General features: G+C 35.9%; 1 protein-coding gene across 2 annotated transcripts in view; it reads right to left on the bottom strand.

Annotated features, from left to right (window-relative positions):
* Positions 1-1,177, bottom strand: part of LOC113515763 (alpha-1-macroglobulin-like) — a 34,251-nt gene extending 33,074 nt beyond the window's left edge. For both annotated transcript variants that reach the window (XM_052899939.1, XM_052899940.1), the window contains exon 1: positions 553-1,177. In XM_052899939.1, the coding sequence (XP_052755899.1) occupies positions 553-629 (77 nt within the window). In that variant the 5' untranslated portion in view covers positions 630-1,177. The remainder of the gene's footprint in view (positions 1-552) is intronic.
* Positions 1,178-19,893: the final 18,716 nt, after the last annotated feature.

Genomic DNA, 19,893 nt, shown 5'->3' with positions numbered 1-19,893 from the left:
TGATAATAGAATGGTTACACAGCCTGCGCTATCGGTATACACTGGCGGGGCACCAGTGAGGGATGATAGGTGAAGATGGAGCAGGTCAGTTAGCCAATCGTGACAAATTTACTAATGAATCAGTCACGATGGTTTCCAGGGGGAACTGCGTGGAGGTCGACCTGATAGGGTATATTGCTAAAAATAGGGTTGCTAATTTCCATTATTAACAATCCCTTTCCCTCCTGAGAGGGATTATTAGTAATTTTTTTTTTGTACGACTTAGAATGGCAAACAAGCTGACGGCTCACCTGGTGGAAAGTGGTAACCGTCGCCTATAGACATGAGCAGTATTATGGACGTAACAGAGTATACTGTTTCGCCCATGATACTCCCCATGCGTTGCCATGAGGACTCAGATGTTATTCCTCTGTACCCTGTAAATTCACGCCATATCCCACCCTTCAAACCGAAACACAGCCATGCAAACACAACTGCTTCACGGTTGAAATACGAATGGGACAGAGGTACCCAAGCAATCGACAAGTAAGAAAAATAACAAATATAGGTCACCTGGTGATGTTTTCGTATACTCCAGTGGCAACAACATATTGCGAACACAATACCAATATTAAGAAAACAAAACACATTTTTGAATCGAATTAAAACACATTAATCATCATTAAACTGTAATCATTAGGTTGAATTTAAAAAAAAAAAAACTTAACACTGGCACGTCATACTGGTTTACGAGGATAAGAAAAAAAAAAATGTATGTATATTAAAATACGAAAACTACGATTCGAAATTCGAACTAGTTTAGTAACGGAAACGGAACCGGTGCTTCGACGTCCAGCGGGATGCGCGAGAGCCGTCGACTAGACCGGTGTCGGACGCACGCATGCGCAAAGGTCGCCGCGAATGTTGAATTGTGTGCAGATGTCCGCAACTATTTTAAAATTACAACATGCATTTTGTATATTTTCTTTTTTTCTTGCAGTTTTATACGCAGACATATTTATTCTTATACTCCGAATACTATAGTACATCTAGGTAATGTGCCTTTCGAATAATTAAACAAAAAAGAGACTACAGCATGGGGTTCTTCAACAGGGGGGTAAAGAGGTTTGTTCAGGGTCGGCAACGCGCGCGTAAATCCCCTGATAATGCAGGCGTTCATAGGTTACGGTAACCACTTACCATCAGGTGGGCCATATGCTTGATTACCACCTCAGTGGTATAAAAAAACCGACTTCAATTGTGACAAACCCAGTTATTATGATTTAAAAACTGAACTACTTAGCCGATTGTGATAAAAATTTTATGGGACTAATCTGTATGTAAAAAAGTAATTTCCAAATCGGTTTATGATTGACAGAGTTAAGAGACAAACATGAAAAAATACAAACGAATTCTTTGCAAGTTGGTTAAAAATAAATATTTGTAATGTCAATTATTGCCAATTCTTTTTTTTAAACAACTGATTTCAAAAAGAAAGACATTTTCAATTCGGTTATATTTTTTTTTGTTTGTTACCTCTTAACTCCGTCAGTAGTAGACCGATTAGAGAAATCCATTTTTCTACCATAGTTAAAATACAATACAGGCCAGTACCAAGTACCAGCAATGGTAAAAAATAAAAGCGACTGTTCGTCACAAATTGTGATATTGTTGATAGAAAAAAAAACAAAAACATTACAACTCTTTTTTCAAGTTGGTCAAAATATGCATAATACGGTCATGAATAATGGCATCGCGTTTACGATAAAAGGTTTGTAACCTCTGGCCGGGTTAATAGGTCGATCATCGACCGCGTTACTAAGACAACAAATATACACTTACATTCTATTTATCATTGTGATGATGATAGCTTGGCTTCGAACAGCTGATTAGTGTAAATGGTTTTTCCATATATATATATATATATATATATATATATATTATTAATGCATGATAATGGTATGGTAACCCGCCTGCGCTAACGGGATACGCTGGCGGGGCACCAGTGAAGGGTGATCGTTTGCTTGAGTACCTCTGTCCCATTCGTGTTTCAACCGTGAAGCAGTTGATATTTTATTTATATATACAAAAACATACAAATAAATAAATAAATAAATAAATTTTGGGCTGCTGAAAGAGAACTCTTACAGAGTTAAGCTCGTCTGTTGTACATCTTTATTTAAAATATAAATTATGTTTGTAATTTTTTGTCCACAATAAAGTATAAATAAATAAAAAATAAATTTACATAGAAATAGATTAAAGTCAATTTATCAGTTTAATTTTTAAATAATTTTATTTATTTATTTATTTATAATTTGTGTATGTTTATTTTATTTCAATCATTTTTACCGGTACCTTTACTGCACTAGATTATTCGCCAATCAATTATTTTCTCTCTAACTACACTGGGTTGGCTGGTAGAGATCTCTTTCAGAGATAAGCCCTCCCTTGCTAACAAGTTCTTAAACTAATCGCTGTATCTTTTGTTCAAGTGCAATAAAGAATATATATAAAAATAATTGTACCAGAGGGAGACTTTGTACAAAAGTCGTTTGCTTGGGTACCTCTGTCCCATTCGTGTTTCAACCGTAAAGCAGCTGTGTTTCGGTTTGAAGGGTGGGATATGGCGTGAATTTACAGGGTACAGAAGGAATAACACCCGAGTCCTCACGAATGGCAACGCATTGCGGGTGTCATGGGCGAAACAGTATACGAGTACTCTGTTATGTCCATGGCACTGCTCATGTCTATAGGCGACGGTTACCACTTTCCATCAGGTGGGCCGTCAGCTTGTTTGCCATTCTGAGTTGTATAAAAAAAAAAATGGTTTTGTCACAATTGAAATGTTTTTTGTTTCTGGAACACAATCTTAATTGTTTTTTTTTTATTCTGTCAACACCTAAATATGTGGGTAAAGCCACTGCCCGTGACCAAAGGCACCATTGTGTTCAGTTTAACAAACATCATTACAAAGCCAAACTCAATATTTGCATGATAATGGTTCATCCACGTGCTTTCCCACGCGGTGCACGAGACGTGGGATGGCGCAGTGTAGCGTAATTATTTTAAACTAGCCGCCCGCCCCGACTTTAATAAAAAAATTTTATACAACTTAGAATGGCAATGAATTTTATATATTCTTTATTGCACTAAAACATACAGTAACAACAATAAGTTAATAACAATGTTAGCAAAGGCAAACTTATCTCTAAAAGAGATCTCTTCCAGTCAACCTAACACAGTGGCATAGGAAGTAGTGAGTGGGCAGTAGTAGTGCAAGACAGAAATTAAAATATATATTTAGATAAATTACAAATCATTAGGTATATGCTATGACTTTGTGTGACACGGGTGTTTTTTTATACAACTTAGAATGGCAAACAAGCTGACGGCCCACCTGATGGAAAGTGGTAACCGTCGCCTATAGACATGAGCAGTACCATGGACATAACAGAGTATACTGTTTCGCCCATGATACCTCGTATGCGTTGCCATTCCTGAGGACCCAGATGTTATTCCTCTGTACCCTGTAAATTCACGCCATACCCCACCCTTCAAATCGAAACACAGCTATGCAAACACAACTGCTTCACGGTTGAAACACGAATGGGACAGAGGTACCTAAGCAATCGATATAACTAGATATAGTTTATTTTCCGTTCCCTGCAAGGAACGAAGCGTGAAGTTACCTAAAGATTGATACATTGTTTAGATACTCGTAAACATGCGGCGTTGCTAGATTGGATATTTGTACCGCATTTTTGGGTAAAAAATTTTCTGTTCGCGCATTATCCTGTTTTGTTTTGGAGAAATGGGAAGAGGAATGGTAACGCACGGGGGGGGGGGGTTCATAGGCGAAACAGTATACTCTGTTATGTCTACGGTACTGCTCATGTCTATAGGCGACGGTTACCACTTTCCATCAGGTGGGCCGTTGTTGCAGCTTGTTTGTCATTCTAAATTACATAAGAAAAAAAAAAATTCTTCGAGAAATGTTTGTAGGAAAGTGAAATAAAGTGATAAGTTTTTTAGCAATTTTGGGAAATACATTTAGTACTTGTTATAAAGAGAAATATAAAATATTTTACAGCAGAGAACAGAGTGGAAACAGACCTTTTTTCACATACATACATACAAACACTTTGAGGCACATACATAGTGAAAAAGGACTTTGAAATAAGGTAAAAGTCTTGGAATATATAGATTTGTAAAAAAAATATTTGACCTGGTAAAAATCAAAATTCGCATCTGGCAACTTTGTTGGTGTCTTTAAACTAAAATTAATTAATTTTTTACTTAAATTTGGAAAATAAGTTTGTATTAATAATCAATATTATTTATTTATTTACTTATAGGATCACCAACATTAGTGGATTATGTCTAACTCTTCTTACATTTAGAGGCAACCGTAGCATGCTTTGTGTTTGAGAAACATTAAAATGGAATTAAATGAGAACATGTTATTAAATGAATAAAATTATCAGTTATGTTAGTGTAATATTTTTATTTTATTTACATAATTATTATAAAAAACCGGAAATTTGAATAACGCCATCTTTCCTGTTTAATTGTAACTATTGATTTCAGCTCGCCGGTGGTAGTGCTAATAACCAAGAAGTTTTGAAATTTCATTTTGTTTTTATAATGTTGCATAGATGGCGCTAAATTTATAAAATAGCTAAAATAATATTATCTTTTGACTTTATAAAAGAAAAACAAAATAATGATGCATAAAATGCATACCATTATGCGTATTGTAATAGGCATAGAGCTAATTAAAATTCGTTGTAAGTACACCTACTTACAATAACAGATAATATTCTTGAAAGACATTTCGGAGAATTGTACAAAAGAGACATTTAAATAAAACAATTGTATTTCAATTGTTCTATTTTAAAGTCTTGTTTTGTGATTAAAAATAAGTTAAATCAGCAATTATTACATTAAAATACAATGGTACTGTTCATATTTGTGGGCTATTATTTCAATTTCAACATCATCTTAATTGTTATTGCATTTTTTCTTTCGAAAAAAAATATAGCCATAACTATAGAATTATAGAAATATTGAAAAATTCAGAAAAATAAGATTAGAGTACAGTGGCGCCATGTCCTTTCAGCGAACATTAAAACTTTGAATATTATATTATAAAGATTTGAGTATTATTTATGTTGAAGCTAAACGATATTTTTTATGTTTATTTATTTAACCATAACAGGAAAATCAAGGTTTATCTACATAAAATAACGACAAGTTAACAACAATGAAGCCATTTATAGGTTATCACTAAGTTTTTCACCAATAACAGTAAAACGTAGTGATTATTAAAAAAAAACAGTAAATATAATCACTATAATACAGACTTAGATTATATAGATAGAGTATTGAGTCAAATTAGTTGACTCGTTTTTTTTATTAATATTCTATATACTTATGAATACAATGTATCTTGACGTATTGTTTAGTAAATAAAATGAGTATTTACGCAATAAAAAGATGCAGAAATTATAAGACAAAATAAATATAGAAATTATAAAGGAATCATCCATAACTATTTGTCACGCAAAATTGTATGAAAAAGTTGAGCCGCTTTCCTCGAAGCATTTGTATGGAGACCCTCTATAATCTAAGAACACAAATATGCAGTTGTCGTATTAAAAATAGTGACAGAAATAATAGTTTGAAATTAAAAAAATAAAACGAACTGATTACTTGCTCTCTGATCATATAAATGAAAAAAAAAAGTCACAACCACTGACCAGAGAGCATTTAGCTCTCTGGTCATTATTTTTATTTATTATGCAGAAAATTATTAATTATCTTTTTAAATTTTAAATATTTACTCTGTTCTTATTTGCACTTTTACTATTCGACAATTTAAGTAACGCAGTAAGTTTAAATTAAATTAAATTTTAACAACCATTCATGTAAAACACGACAACTCGCGTAATAACTTTTTATTTTTATTAATATAAATGTGTGATCATAAAAAACAAAAAAGAAATATTCGAATTTTAAAATTTGGCGCGTAAATTATAACCAGACTCAATGTTAGTATACTATATCTATGTCTGTTGTCTGTATTGTCTGAATATAGTTGAATATTGAACCATGAACATAACAGAGAATACTGTGGTCATCCGTTACATCCCATTCGTGTTTCTACCGTGAAGCAGTTGTGTTTGCATGGCTGTGTTTCGGTTTGAAGGGTGGACATATGGCAGTGAAATTACAGGGTACAGAGGAATAAGACCTGAGTCCTCAGAAATGGCAACACATGGGGGGTATCATGGGCGAAACAGTATGTGTGTGTACTGTTATGTCCATGGTACTGCTCATGTCTATAGGCGACGGTTACCACTTTCCATCAGGTGGGCCGTCAGCTTGTTTGCCATTCTAAGTCATATAAAAGAAAAAAACACCCTCCATGCATTGCCATTTGCGAGGATTAAAGGGTTATGCCTCTGTACCCTATAATTTTATTACCATATCCCACCCTTAAAACCGAACACAGCTACGCAAAACTACCCGGCAGAAACACGAATGGGACAGAGGTACCCAATCAGACGACTTTCGTACAGTCTTCCACTGGTACTTACTAAATATGTAGCTTTAAAGAGGTGAAAGAATTTTCAAAATTGGTTATGAATTTTTCGAGTTTATTTATTCTAGAATTAAAAAAATAATCTTTCCTTTCTATACTTAATATTACTTGATATTTTGTATATATTTTATAAATACCTATTACCCATCTAAATAACGTAAATAAAGGTTATTTTTCTTTCTATAGATACATTATTATTATAATCGATTTATTCCTACTATTTTTCTAACGCAAACAGACAAAGGAATTGATTACATTATGCCAACGCACTCGACATAGTAAGGAAAAACATTGCCATTATAGGAAAAACGGAACAATATATGTGTTCCTTTTGTCCTTATGAAAGTGAGCGTCGGATTTTGGCAAATAAACCTCGCTTATACTCATAAATAACAATAAAATCGTTTCTTTTTTTTGGCGCGCAAGGCATGCATAAAGATTAAACATTCGGCTGGCATTAACCCGCCGCCATATTTTATTTTCGGCTGAATGTACAATAAAGCGAAGTGAAAACTGGGCAATAATAATTAATTTTTATTTGGCGCCGACGCCGGGGTGGCCAGCATTCAACGCTTGGAGTGTTGCCAGGTGGGGAATTCGAACTGAATTTTTAATGGTGGCAATATTAAACAATTGAGTTAGCGCTTTTTGTGATATTACAAGTGTTTTATGTTTGATTGGCTTTCGAGTTGTCGTCTACGTTGTTTCTTTACAGTCAGATTTTTTTAGTGTTTTTTTTTACTGGCAATCATAAATTTGTTACTGACTTACTAAATGTACCTAAACGCAGTCGTGGTCATGGAATTACGTCATATCGTAGGATAGATCTCTGTCACTCCATTACGCAAAAACTACTGAACAGATGAAAGTTGGTACACGGGTAGGTTATAGCCTAACTTAGTATATAGGATACGTTATGTATTGATTCACATAAACAGAGTCACGGGATATAGCTAGTAGAAAATAATCTAATGTAATTATTTAACACTAACGCTATCTAGGGGATTTTTCAAAAAACACTTCTAACATACTATACTCCTTATAAAATTTCTAAACTGTTTCGGTTTCAAGGGTGGGATATGGCGTGAATTTACAAGGTACAGTGGAAAGCACCTGAGTCCTCAGGAATGGCACCGCATGGGGGGTATCATGGGTGAAACAGTATACTCTGTTATGTCCATGGTACTGCTCATGTCTATAGGCGACGGTTACCACTTTCCATCAGGTGGGCCGTTAGCTTGTTTGTCATTCTAAGTTGCATAAAAAAAAACTTAAATATCCAAAATACATGGTATTTATATTCAAATTGGAAGATTATAATTTGAATGGGACTTCTATTGTAGAGAAATTTTATTTTTGTCCAACAAACGATGTGAATTGGGGTCCAATTTACATACAATAAAAATAAAATACATTCAAAGTTACACGTGTGACTCTGAAATAATAGAAGGGTAAAACGATGTTAGTCTTGAGATACCTTTTTTAGATTGTCTCTGGAATTTAGATTGTCATAAAGTTTTCTTTTTTTTTTCATTTCATTTTGGCGGGAAAATATTGAATGTACCCGTATAGTGCAGGTGATTAACTATTTATTTTAACTTTTTATACACAAAAGTCGTCTGCTTGGGTACGTCTGTTCCATTCGTGTTTCTGGCGTGTGTTCACGAACACTCAGGTCATAGAATGAGCTACTACCGAGGTTTTTGCAATAGACTACAGCACGGGGTTCTTCAAAAGGGAGGTAAAGAGGTTTCTTCAGGGTCGGCAACATGCGCGTAATACCCCTGGTATTGCAGGCGTTCATAGGCTACGGTGACCGCTTACTATCAGGTGGGCCGAATGCTTGTTTGTCATCTCAGTGGTATAAAAAAAATAGAATATTTATAGTGGCTGTGTTATGGTTTGAAGGGAAAGATGTGGTAATGAAATTACAGGGTATAGACGCATAACACCTGTATGGGAGTAGGGGGGGGGGAAAGGGATTCTTAGTAATGGACTAAGGGCCCCGTTGTTAGTAATATACCCAACCGGCTCGACCCTTCCCGTGGTTCCCCTGGAAACCATCGTACTAAATCCCAAGGGTATTTATCACGATGGGTTTACTGGCCTGCCTTTTCATTCCCACCTATCATTCTTCACTGGTGCTCCGCCAGCGTATATCGTTAGTGCAGGCGGGGTTACCATACCATTAACTCTCATTAAAAGAAACACATTAGTCCTCAAGAATGGTAGTGAAAGGTATCATAGGCGACACGGTATATTTTGTTATGTCAATGGCGTTGTTTATGTCTTAAGCGACAGTTACCACTGTGTGTATCTTGTGATTGTTTTTTTTTTATTAACAATGCAAATAAAGTCAATTAACTTCTTATTCACTCAATGATATTTTTCATAATTCGATCAAACTTTTCCTCTTTTCCCAGAATGCCAAAGTTGACCAAACCTGACAGATTGACGGAAGAAAAATCAAAAGTTTTTAATCGGTGTGACGGCGAGGTTTACGACTGATATTTTTTTTTTTATAATAAATTAATAAAAGAAATCATTTAATAAACGACTTTAATATAAAGACTTATAGAGCTATTTCCTTTGTCGTACTGAAGTAAAATTTTGAACCCATGTTAGTAGTTAGAATAATAAAAAAAAAACAGTGGCATTCTGTGAGCGTTTAAGGAAGTGAAAATTTGAACAATTACGTGTGTTTTTTGAAGTGACGTGTCGGTTATGGTAACATTTATCACTTTATAGTTATTTATTTCTTTATAAAGAGGAAGGAATTGTTGTAATGTGGACTACCAGACCCATTACTAGTAATGTCTCTAGTAATACTCTGTTATGTCCATGGTACTGCTCATGTCTATAGGCGACGGTTACCACTTTCCATGAGGTGAGCCGTCAGCTTATTTGCCATTCTAAGTTGTATATAAAAAAATTATATATATCCTGTCAGGTCGACCTCAACGTGGTCCCCCCTGGAAATCATCGTGTCGGATCCCAGGTGTATTCATCACGATGGGCCAACTGACTTTCACCCTCACCTATTATCCCTCACTGGTGCCCGCCAGTGTATATCGATAGCGATTGGATATGGTATTATATTATCTATCTTTAAACGAAGCTCATGGTATTAACCAAGCTTGCGACTCTACTAACGAAAAATATTGTATTTTTTTTTGATGGGTGAAAATGGTATGGTAACCCCGCCTGCGCTAACGGGATATGCTGGCGGAGCACCAGTGAAGGGTGATAGATGAGAAAGAAAACAGGCCAGTTAGCCCATCATGATGAATTCATCAGGAATTAATCATGATAGTTTCCAGGGGGAACCGCGAGGAGGTCGACCTGGTTGGGTATATTGCTAGCAATGGGATTCTCAGTCTCCATTACTAACAATCCCTTTCCCCCAAAATATTGTATTAAATGTATGCAAACAATACATTGAAAATGTATTTTAATGCACTTTATAATTTAGAGTTTCCAAATGCACTCTGCATTCAGGATTACTGAAAATAATAATTTAGCATATTAAGTTTGGAAATTTTACACTGTAAAAGAGCTAGGACTTTTATGGTATATATGTAAAAAAATGTAAAAAAAAAAATTGTATACTACTTAGAATGGCAAACAAGCTGATGGAAAGTAGTAACCGTCGCCTATAGACATGAGCAGTGCCATAGACATAACAGAGTACACTGTTTCGCCCATGATATCCCCCATGCGTTGCTATTCCTGAGGACTCGGGTGTTATTCCTCTGTACCCAGTAAATTCACGCCATATCCCAGTAGTTGCAACGTATACCATGCTTTTTAATGAATCGTCACGTCTATATAGGGTGGCCCAGCATTTTATCTCTTCTATTCTCTATTAATAAAAATATTTTTTATCTTTCCACCACAGCTATATTACACATTAACTGGACAATAATAACATAAAACTAAACATAGTTGTGGGGGACTGGCGTCTAAATTAGGCAGCGAGTTGCCTGCGTCTTAGATCACCAGGTCGCCTTCCACAGAAATTAACATTAATAATATAGAAAGAAAGAAAGAAAAAAGAAAGAAAGAAAGAAGGAAGAAAGAATGAAGAGAGAAAGAAGAAAGAAAGAAGAAAGAAAGAAAGAAGAAAAGAAAGAAAGAAGAAAAGAAAGAAAGAAGAAAGAAAGAAATAATTTAATCGAAGAAGCATGCGACCCACACAGTAGCGCACAAAACAAGAATAAAAGAAGCAAAAACCAAACATAACAAAAAAATAATATACAAATAGAAAGATATATTACTGGCATCAAATGTTGGCATCTATTGTTTTTAATTTATGTCCATATGGACACAAATGTGTAATATTACACATGCCTATTTCTGTCACATTCTCCTTCCACACAAATGACGTACAAAGAGTTTATTGGCTAATAACCTTTATTGGATAATTAGTCGTGCTCACATCGTTGCATCGAGTTGCAATCGAGTTTGCGATCGAATTATTTTACATAAAATACAGGTAATTACGTTACGCCGTCCGTCCGAGCGTAAACAATCAGCATATTGAGAGAATTAAAGCATCGGATACTGTGCACTCCGCCGATAATTATGTGCAAAGTTGTTTATAGTATATTGTTACATTTTAGGTTTATATTTAAAGTTAAAATTAACTGAATAATCTCATGATTGTTATTCCTAATAAAGGCATGTGAGGATAAATGCAGGTCGGTTGGAATATCGTGACGTATTCACCAGGAATTAACCACAATGGTTACCAGGGGTAACTACGCGGAAGTTTAGGGGGAAAGGGATTGTTAGTAATGGAGACTGAGAATCCCAATGCTAGCAATATATCCAACCAGGTCGAGCTCCTCGCGGTTCTCCCTGGAAACTATCATGGTTAATTCCTGGTGAATTCATCGTGATGGGCTAACTGGCCTGTTTTTATTCTCATCTATCACCCTTCACTGGTGCTCTGCCAGCGTTTTCCGTTAGCGCAGGCGGGGTTACCATACCATTTTCACAAATCAAAAAAAAAAAAAACTACGCGGAGGTCGATTTGACCGAGTATATATATTTTTAATGGGTAATAATGGAGTGGTGATCCCGTTTGCGCTATCAGTGTACACTGGCGGGGCATCAGTGAGGGATCATAGATGAGCATGAAAGCAGGTCAGTTAGTCCATCGTGGCGAATGCAACAAGTGTCAATTACGATGGTTTTCAGGGGGAACCACGTGGAGGTCGACCTAACAGGGTATATTGCTAGCAATTATCTAATTCTACTCCGATCCTAGTGTATTCATCATGATGGGCTAACCGATCTGCCTTTTCATTCTCACCTATCATTCCTCACTGGTGCCCCGCCAGTATAGGTTAGCGCAGGTGTGGTTACCAATCTATTATAATACATTAAAAAAAAAAACTATTTGACACGGGGCGAGTCCGCCATCGTAAGTCAGTGTTGTCAGTCATCGAGCGTTGACAGTCATGCACATTCTAACGGTAGCGGAATTAAACAAAATAATTTTAATTCAAAACTAGTTTCACAGAATTAACCCAATAACACACTTTCAGCATATATAATATATATTTCAAATAGAATAATATCAATAAGAGATTCAAACGTTCAAATACCCAAAATTTGTACGGCGGAAAGTCAACAGAATGCTAGGCAGAACAGGCATATTGTACAATCATTGTCGGGAATTGTTTAAATCCTTAAATTTTGTGCAGCGAAGAGTCAATGTTGAACCATTAAATTGCGTTTACTTCTCGTGTGGTCAAATTAGATTGTGCCTGCAGGACGGTTGTGGAAAATTACAAGAATTTAATTCAAAGTTGAATTGATTTTGGAAAAAGTCTCCTTTAAATTGGCTTGAGTTCAAATATTTTGGGTTTAGCTCTTTGTGATGAACCTCCAAGTGGTCCCACCTGTAAACCATCGTGCTAAATTCCGGGTGTATTAATCACGATGGGCTAACTGATCTGCTTTTTCATTCTCACCTATCATCACTCACTGGTGCCTCTTCAGCGTAAACCGTTAGCACGACTGACTGGAACATTAGAAAAGAACTTAAAATTGTCTTCCACAAAAAACTGTGGAAAAACTAGTTATAACTTGAAAAAGACTTTCGGATGTAGTTGAAATAATTGTCGGAAATGACATACACAATAAGTACATACAATTCCCGTTATATATTTAGTCTGTTTACCAACCAAAGGAAGTTTTAAAGCTTTCCAATTCCTTTATCAATCACACTATATAAAATAAAATTTAATTACTGGAAAGTGACAAGTTGACAAGACAATATGTCGAAATCCGGATCCTGACTCATGACACTGTTAAGAGTCAATGCCAGCGGAAGAGGATCCTGTTTTGCTAGCTTCATTCGGCTTCACGGAACTTGGAAAAAGTCCCTTCGACGTGCTCAGGCAATGATTAGTAGTTGCTGGAATTGACATCCATGTCTGGATGCTCTGATTTTAACATGTTTTAAAAAGAATATAATTAAAAAGCATTTTATTAAATGCAAGTATTACCAAAAAAGTAGCCAAATTGGGAATCTTCATCTTTTTAGAAGTCGGTTACAAATTTATTATTTACTTTCACATTCCAAGTGAAATGTCCTTTCCACTTTCTTGAGCGAGAGTTGAAAGTTTTGTCGTAACTCCATAAGTATGGCTTAGACCCTTTTCAAGCTCGTCCATTCGATTCAAGACAAATTCACTCGGATATTATGGTTTATACCTCAAAATATTCAAAGTGAATAACAGAAATAGTTTCGGTATTATTTTGTTAGCAGTCAGTAATATTAGGGGTGATTTTCTTTTAATTTTGTGAGAAGATTGGCTTCACATGTAACAAGTAAAATACCACAGTACTATGCGAAATCACACGATAAAAACTGTTACAAATCTAGTGATTTGTACACGGTAGTTATATAGTTATAAGACTGTATATGTATAAATAATTGTTAATAATACAATTTACCACAGGTAGACTTTGTACAGAAGTCGTTTGCTTGGGCACCTCTATCCCATTTGTGTTGCTACCGTGAAGCAATTGTGTTTTTATGGCTGTGATACTGTTTGAAGGGTGGGTATAAGGCAGTGAATTTACAGGGTACAGAGGATACCTGAGTCCTCAGGAATTTATTTATTTAAAGGAACACCAACAGCATATTGCATTATAACACATATAACAGGAATGGCAACGCATGGGGGTATCATAGGCGAAACAGTACAGGTACTCTTTTATGTCCATAATACTGTTTAAGTCTGTAGGCGATGGTTATTATTTTCCATTATATGGGCCGTCAGCTTACTTCCCAATCTAAGTTGCATGACAAGAAAAAAAAAATATACATATATATATATATATATATATATATATATATATATATATATATATATATAACGCACAGCCGAAACCGCTGTAACAAGAATCATGAAATTTCGAAGATAGGTAGTGTATGTGAACAGTCCGAAAGAATTTTTGAAAAAATAAGTTATACGGGGGTGAAACAGGGGTTGAATGTTTGTATGGAATTTCGTCGTTATAAACGTAAAATTTTATAGAAAAAGAAGTTGCCACACACGCGAGGAAAAAATATTAGGCAATTTTACTTACGCAAAGGTAAAAAATATATATTGTAGTCGGAGAGGAATAGAATAAGTTGATAGTAAACTAATACTGTCTCTCCACTCATTTAAGAGTTTCTTCTTGTCGGGGCAACTAATTCATGCATTCTCTTCCAGCCAGCTCTATTCCAGGCTATGTCATTGACTTCCCTGTACGACATGACATCTAGTTTTTCCTTTATTTGTTCCATGTACGCATTTTTCGACCTTTCCCTTCCAAAAGGGCATAAGATGTCCTCTATTTTTCCTTCTGGTATGTTCTTTAAAAAAATTACCATTTTTTAAAGAGGCCCAGCATTTTACCTCTTCTAAATTAATACTAATAAATAAAAAAATATAACTGCCATTATATGTAAAGTCCAGACCATCTTTTATTATTCAAAATAGATTTTTTCCTATTTTATTTTATATTATTTTTTTTGGAATTGGAAAATATTGGTTCTATATTCTAGCACTCGAAACCACTTCAGGCATCCCACTATATGTACACTTTGACGGTATGTGGACCAGATTGGGAGCTACGAAGCGAATTTTACAATGAAACTAGGTTCTCAAACTAATTTCTTTTGAAGGATAAGTGTCAAGCTATTGTAATTGGCAGTTCTAGACAATTAGCTAAACTTAATGTTAACTCAATGGCACCAATTACATTTAACAATTTAGTTATAAAATTAAAAACTTGTGTTAAAGATCTTGGCCTTTACATAGACTCATCACTCAGTTGGTCACATCAAGTTGCGGAGGTAAGTCGCTCAGTTGTTGCTACGCTACGCTCCTTATATCGCTTTAAAAACTTTTTGCCTATCGCTACAAAAATTAATCTTGTTCACGCACTTATTATTCCGATTATTGATTATGCTGATGTGTGTTATCCAGATCTTAATGAAGATCTTCTCGATAAGCTGGACCGTCTCCTCAACCAAGCTATACGCTTTATCTTCAACCTCCGCAAATTCGATCATATTTCTTTATATCGGTCTCAGCTCAAGTGGCTTTCCATTCGTCAACGCAGAAACGTTAGAACTCTTTGTACCCTCTACACTCTTCTTCGAAACCCCCAGTCTCCTAACTACTTAAGGAGTAAATTCCATTATCTTTTTGAAACTCACGAACGTAACCTTCGTTCCAATAATACTCTCCAATTATCCTTCCCCTCTCACCGTACTGGTTACGCTTCAAACTCTTTTCTCCTACATTCTTCACGACTCTGGAACGCGCTTCCTGATGCCATTAAGAGACTACCGACTAAACCGTCTTTCAAAAAAAGCGTTAACGCACACTTTTTATTTTTATCCGAGCAGTAAGTACTTTATATTATTCTCAATTCCGTGAATAATATAGTATATGTCATATATGTGTAAGTATATTTGTTATTTATATATATTTATTCGTTTATATTTGTAATTTTAGTACGTATGTATATCAATAATTAGTAGTACCGCATTCGAGTATTCTGACACTTCCCTATGGTTGACTGGGAGAGAATGCTTTTAGCATTAAGTCCGCCATGTACACATATTTGTACTAATGAATAAATAAATAAATAAATAAGGATAAAGAGGTTTTTTTTTACAACGCAGGGGGCAAACAAGCATGCGGCTCACCTGATGGTAAGTGACTACCGCCGCCCATGATCACCCACAACACCAGCGGCATTGCAGGTGTGCTGCCGGCCTTTTAAAAAGAAATATACTCTTTTCTTGAAGGTTATGTTGTCGTATCGGTTCGGAAATACTGCTGCTGGAAGTTGATTCCAAAGAATAGTTGTGCGTGGAAGAAAGTGCCTTGAAAAACGCACGGTGGAGGTTATTAAGAGAGAGGAGATACAGAGGAGGAGAGAGATTATATTGTTTTTTTTCAAGTGACTTTAAAAACAAGGGGAATCTCGTTTCGGTTGTATTTTTTTAGGTTTGTTACCTCATAACTGCATCAGTTGTAAACCGATATGGAAAATTATTTTTTCATCTGAATGGATATATTTAAATATCCATTCAGATAAATAATCATTATCGTCATTTCAGTCATTATCCGTCCACTGCTGGACATAAGCCTCCCTAGACTGCCATAAAGAACGGTCCAGAGCCACTGAGTTGGATTCATCGGTTGACCTCTTGGTCGAAGTTGGACTTACCCATATATATAGAGGTCCTGCTTAGTGTTAAGGAAAAGAGACAAATTATAAGAACTGTTAAGGACAGAAGGGAAAAAATGTTGGGACACTTGATACGACACGAGGAACTTATGAACATTATAATAGAAGGTAAGATAGAAGGAAGGAGGGGAAGAGGGAGACCGAGACATAGTTACATCAGGCAGATCAAGGAAGGGGTTGGTCGTGTCGTATCAAGAGGTGAAGAGACTCGCTGAAAATCGTAGTGAGTGGCAAGAGCTCCACCGACAAGAGCGCAGCTCTTCAATAGGATATATATATATATATATATATAAATATATATATATATATAATAAAGAAAGTATATATTAAATTCCAAAGTTGTATATTCAGCTCTAAGGCTGTTCTAGATCTTACTTTAACTCTCTCATTCTCTCTCATGCTCTTTGTTTGTTTGTTATAACCAGCTCCTTTTAGATTTACAAATCGACAGCGAGCGGTCAACACCAGATAATGCGGCACAATCGATTAATTGCCCGAGGAGGCCTCATTTGGACCCGAAACACGTGTCAAAGTAACATTAAACGTGGCGAGATCAAACAAAGTAATTTAGCGGTCCGTAATGGACCGGGCAATTGCCTGACTCGATTGAATAAATGCAATTTGAAGGGATATTGTTAATAATGTTATAAATGTGATTGTATGTTTGTTTATCACGACCTGGCGCTTCAGCAGATATAATCAGTTTTTTGTTATTAATTTATTTCATAACTGGTTATGCTTCACAGTCTCCTAATACGCTTACCTGGGGGCGGGGGGAAGGATTGTCAGTAATGGGACTAGACTAGGTCCCATGGCTAACAATATCAGTAATTATTAGGTCGACCTTCATGCGGTTTCCCCTGGAAACCATCTTGATTGTTTTTTTAAGAATTCATCACTATGGGCTAACTGCTTTCATCTTTACTTATCATCCCTCACTGGTGCCCTGTCAGCATATACCGATAGCGTAGGCAGGGTTACTATTCCATTATCATCCATAAAAAGAAAAAAATACGCTCATGCAGGAAACCATCGGTACAATAATATAGGTTATGTTACTCCTTTATGCTATAAGTGTTTAATTAATTGCAATAAAGTTTGAAGGATAACCGAGCTAAAGTGGCAATGGGCTGGCATCTAGCTCGTAGAACTGACAATTAATGGAGAAGAAAGTTTCTTATATGGTACAGCCAAATGCAGAACGATTACACACTAGGTGGAGCGACGACCGATACATTGCTGGGAGTCAGTGGATGCAGGTGGTTCAGGACCGTTCCTTATGGCAGTCTATGGGGGAGGCCTTTGTTCAGTATTGGTTAATTGACAGTAGATATTATATGAATGAATGAATGAAAAAATTAAAGGATGAAAGGTTGAAAGGATGAAAGGATGAAAGGGTGAAAGGATGAAAGGGTGAAAGGATGAAAGAATGAAAGGAATTTAGTACATGCATGGTAGGTATTTAACATTAAGAACAAGTTATTAAGATGCAGTTTTATAACTGACGAAGTTATGAGGCAACAAACATTAAAAGAATACAACCGATTTGAAAACTACCTTCTTTTTGTAGTCGGTTAAAAAGAGTTTTTCTCTAGTGTTGATAAAAAAACTAGAAAAAAGCAACTCGTACTCTAGTAGTTGATTTCTATTGATTTTTTTATGCAAATTAGAATGGTAACCGTCGCCTATAGACATGAGCAGTACCATGGACATAACAGTTTCCTGTTTCGCCCACGATACCCCCCATGCGTTACCATTCCCGAGGACTAAGGTGTTATGTCTCTGTACCCTGTAAGTTCGCTGCCATATCCCACCATTAAAACCGAAACATAGCCATTCAAACAACTGCTTAACGGTTGAATCACGAATGGGACAGAGATGCCTAAGTAAACGACTTTTGTACGAAGTCTCCCTCTGCTATCAAATTTGGAATATGCGAAAAAAATGTAAATAAAGCTTCTCCAAATTCGTTTAGTACCTCCACGTAGCGTGGTACTTAAATTTTCCACGCGGCCGACTAACGCAGCACCTGCAGCCGGCCGATACCAGGGTTGTCACCACTGGATGCTATTGCATTAACAAATAGTCGCGCGGCTTCGTACACCGATGGATTTATTCGCCCCCAGAATTGTCATGAATTATATTTCTTTATATCTACACTAATATTATAAAGAAAAAGGTTTGTATTTTTGTGTAAACTTTGAATAAACTCCAAAACTACTTTGCCGATTTCACAAATTCTTTCACCATTAGAAAGCTACATTCACCCTGAGTAACATAGGCTATATTTATTGCTAGAAAAGATTATGGATCCTTACTAAAACTTTAGTAACGTATCTCAAGGTGTAAAAAAATGCTATAGAATATCTTTCGTCGCGTGCGCTGCGGAAACTATTGGTGATAGAACAAAAGTATGTTCAACAATATTGAAGAAAATATCAATAACTATAAAAAACTTCGCGATACTATTATGTCCAACTATTATCGTTATGTTACAATAACCACTTTTTTATGTTGTATAAATGTCCACCCGTGCGAAGCCGGGACGGGCCGCTAGTAAAATTATAAACAAAATAGGGTTGTCGCTGCTTGTCGTTTTTGAAATCGTCAATTTTGTTGCTTGGTATATTATCGCGCGTGAAAAATTTTTATTGTTCGTTATTCGTCATTGAACTTAAAAAGTAATTGTGTTTTTGATTTCCGCGCATTGTTTGAGAAAAGTACTATACAGGCCTAGGCCACAACTAGGCATTGATGGCCTCACGTATGTGTGCCTCGGCTACGCCTCGGCCCACATTTGCACACGTTCGTCCATTAATGCCTCAGTTGCAGTAATGTACTATTAAGGGACTTTACTCCTGAAAAAAAATATTAATTTTCAATTATTTTTCATATGTATCCATATTAAGCGAGGTTTTTGTCAGTTTTGGTCTGATATTGGGAACTTTTAAATATAGCTAATTTAGAGTGCATAATTTTTCAGGTGGGTGGTCAAGGCAGTACCTACATGCAGTCGGCAGATTATTATTGTAATTTACAATTATCTTTGTATTATTAGTATTATAAGTTATATATCTAATGCATCACGTCACGCGGACAAAGTTGTGGATCCAAAATAAAAGAAAGAAAATTTCGATATAATCGAAAAAGTTTACACGAATAGTACCTACTAATTATCTTTTCTACAGGTGCGGATCCAGACACCAAAAAGCTTGTGGTCCAGCCTCTCGAAAATCGGCCAAGTGCGAGTTGGAGTTTTTTTTTTATTGGATGATAATAAAGTGGTAATCCGCTTGCGCTAATATAAGTTGGCGGGGCACCAGTGAGGGATGATAGGTGACGATGAAAGCAGGTCAGTTAGCCCATCGTGATAAATTGCCCTAGAATTAACCACAATGATTTCTAGGGGGAATCACGTGGAGGTCGACCTGATAGGGTATATTGCTAGCAATGGGGCTATTAGACTCTATTACTAACAATCCCTTTCCCCCCTGCGAGTCGGAGAATGATCTATATAGTGCATTTTTACAAAGGAG

This window comes from Galleria mellonella, unplaced genomic scaffold, assembly GCF_026898425.1.
Source record: "Galleria mellonella isolate WM207_F2 unplaced genomic scaffold, CSIRO_AGI_GalMel_v1 utg63, whole genome shotgun sequence".
Taxonomy (NCBI): domain Eukaryota; kingdom Metazoa; phylum Arthropoda; class Insecta; order Lepidoptera; family Pyralidae; genus Galleria; species Galleria mellonella.
Note: the sequence above shows the minus strand (reverse complement) of the source record. Positions and strands in the feature narration are given on the sequence as shown.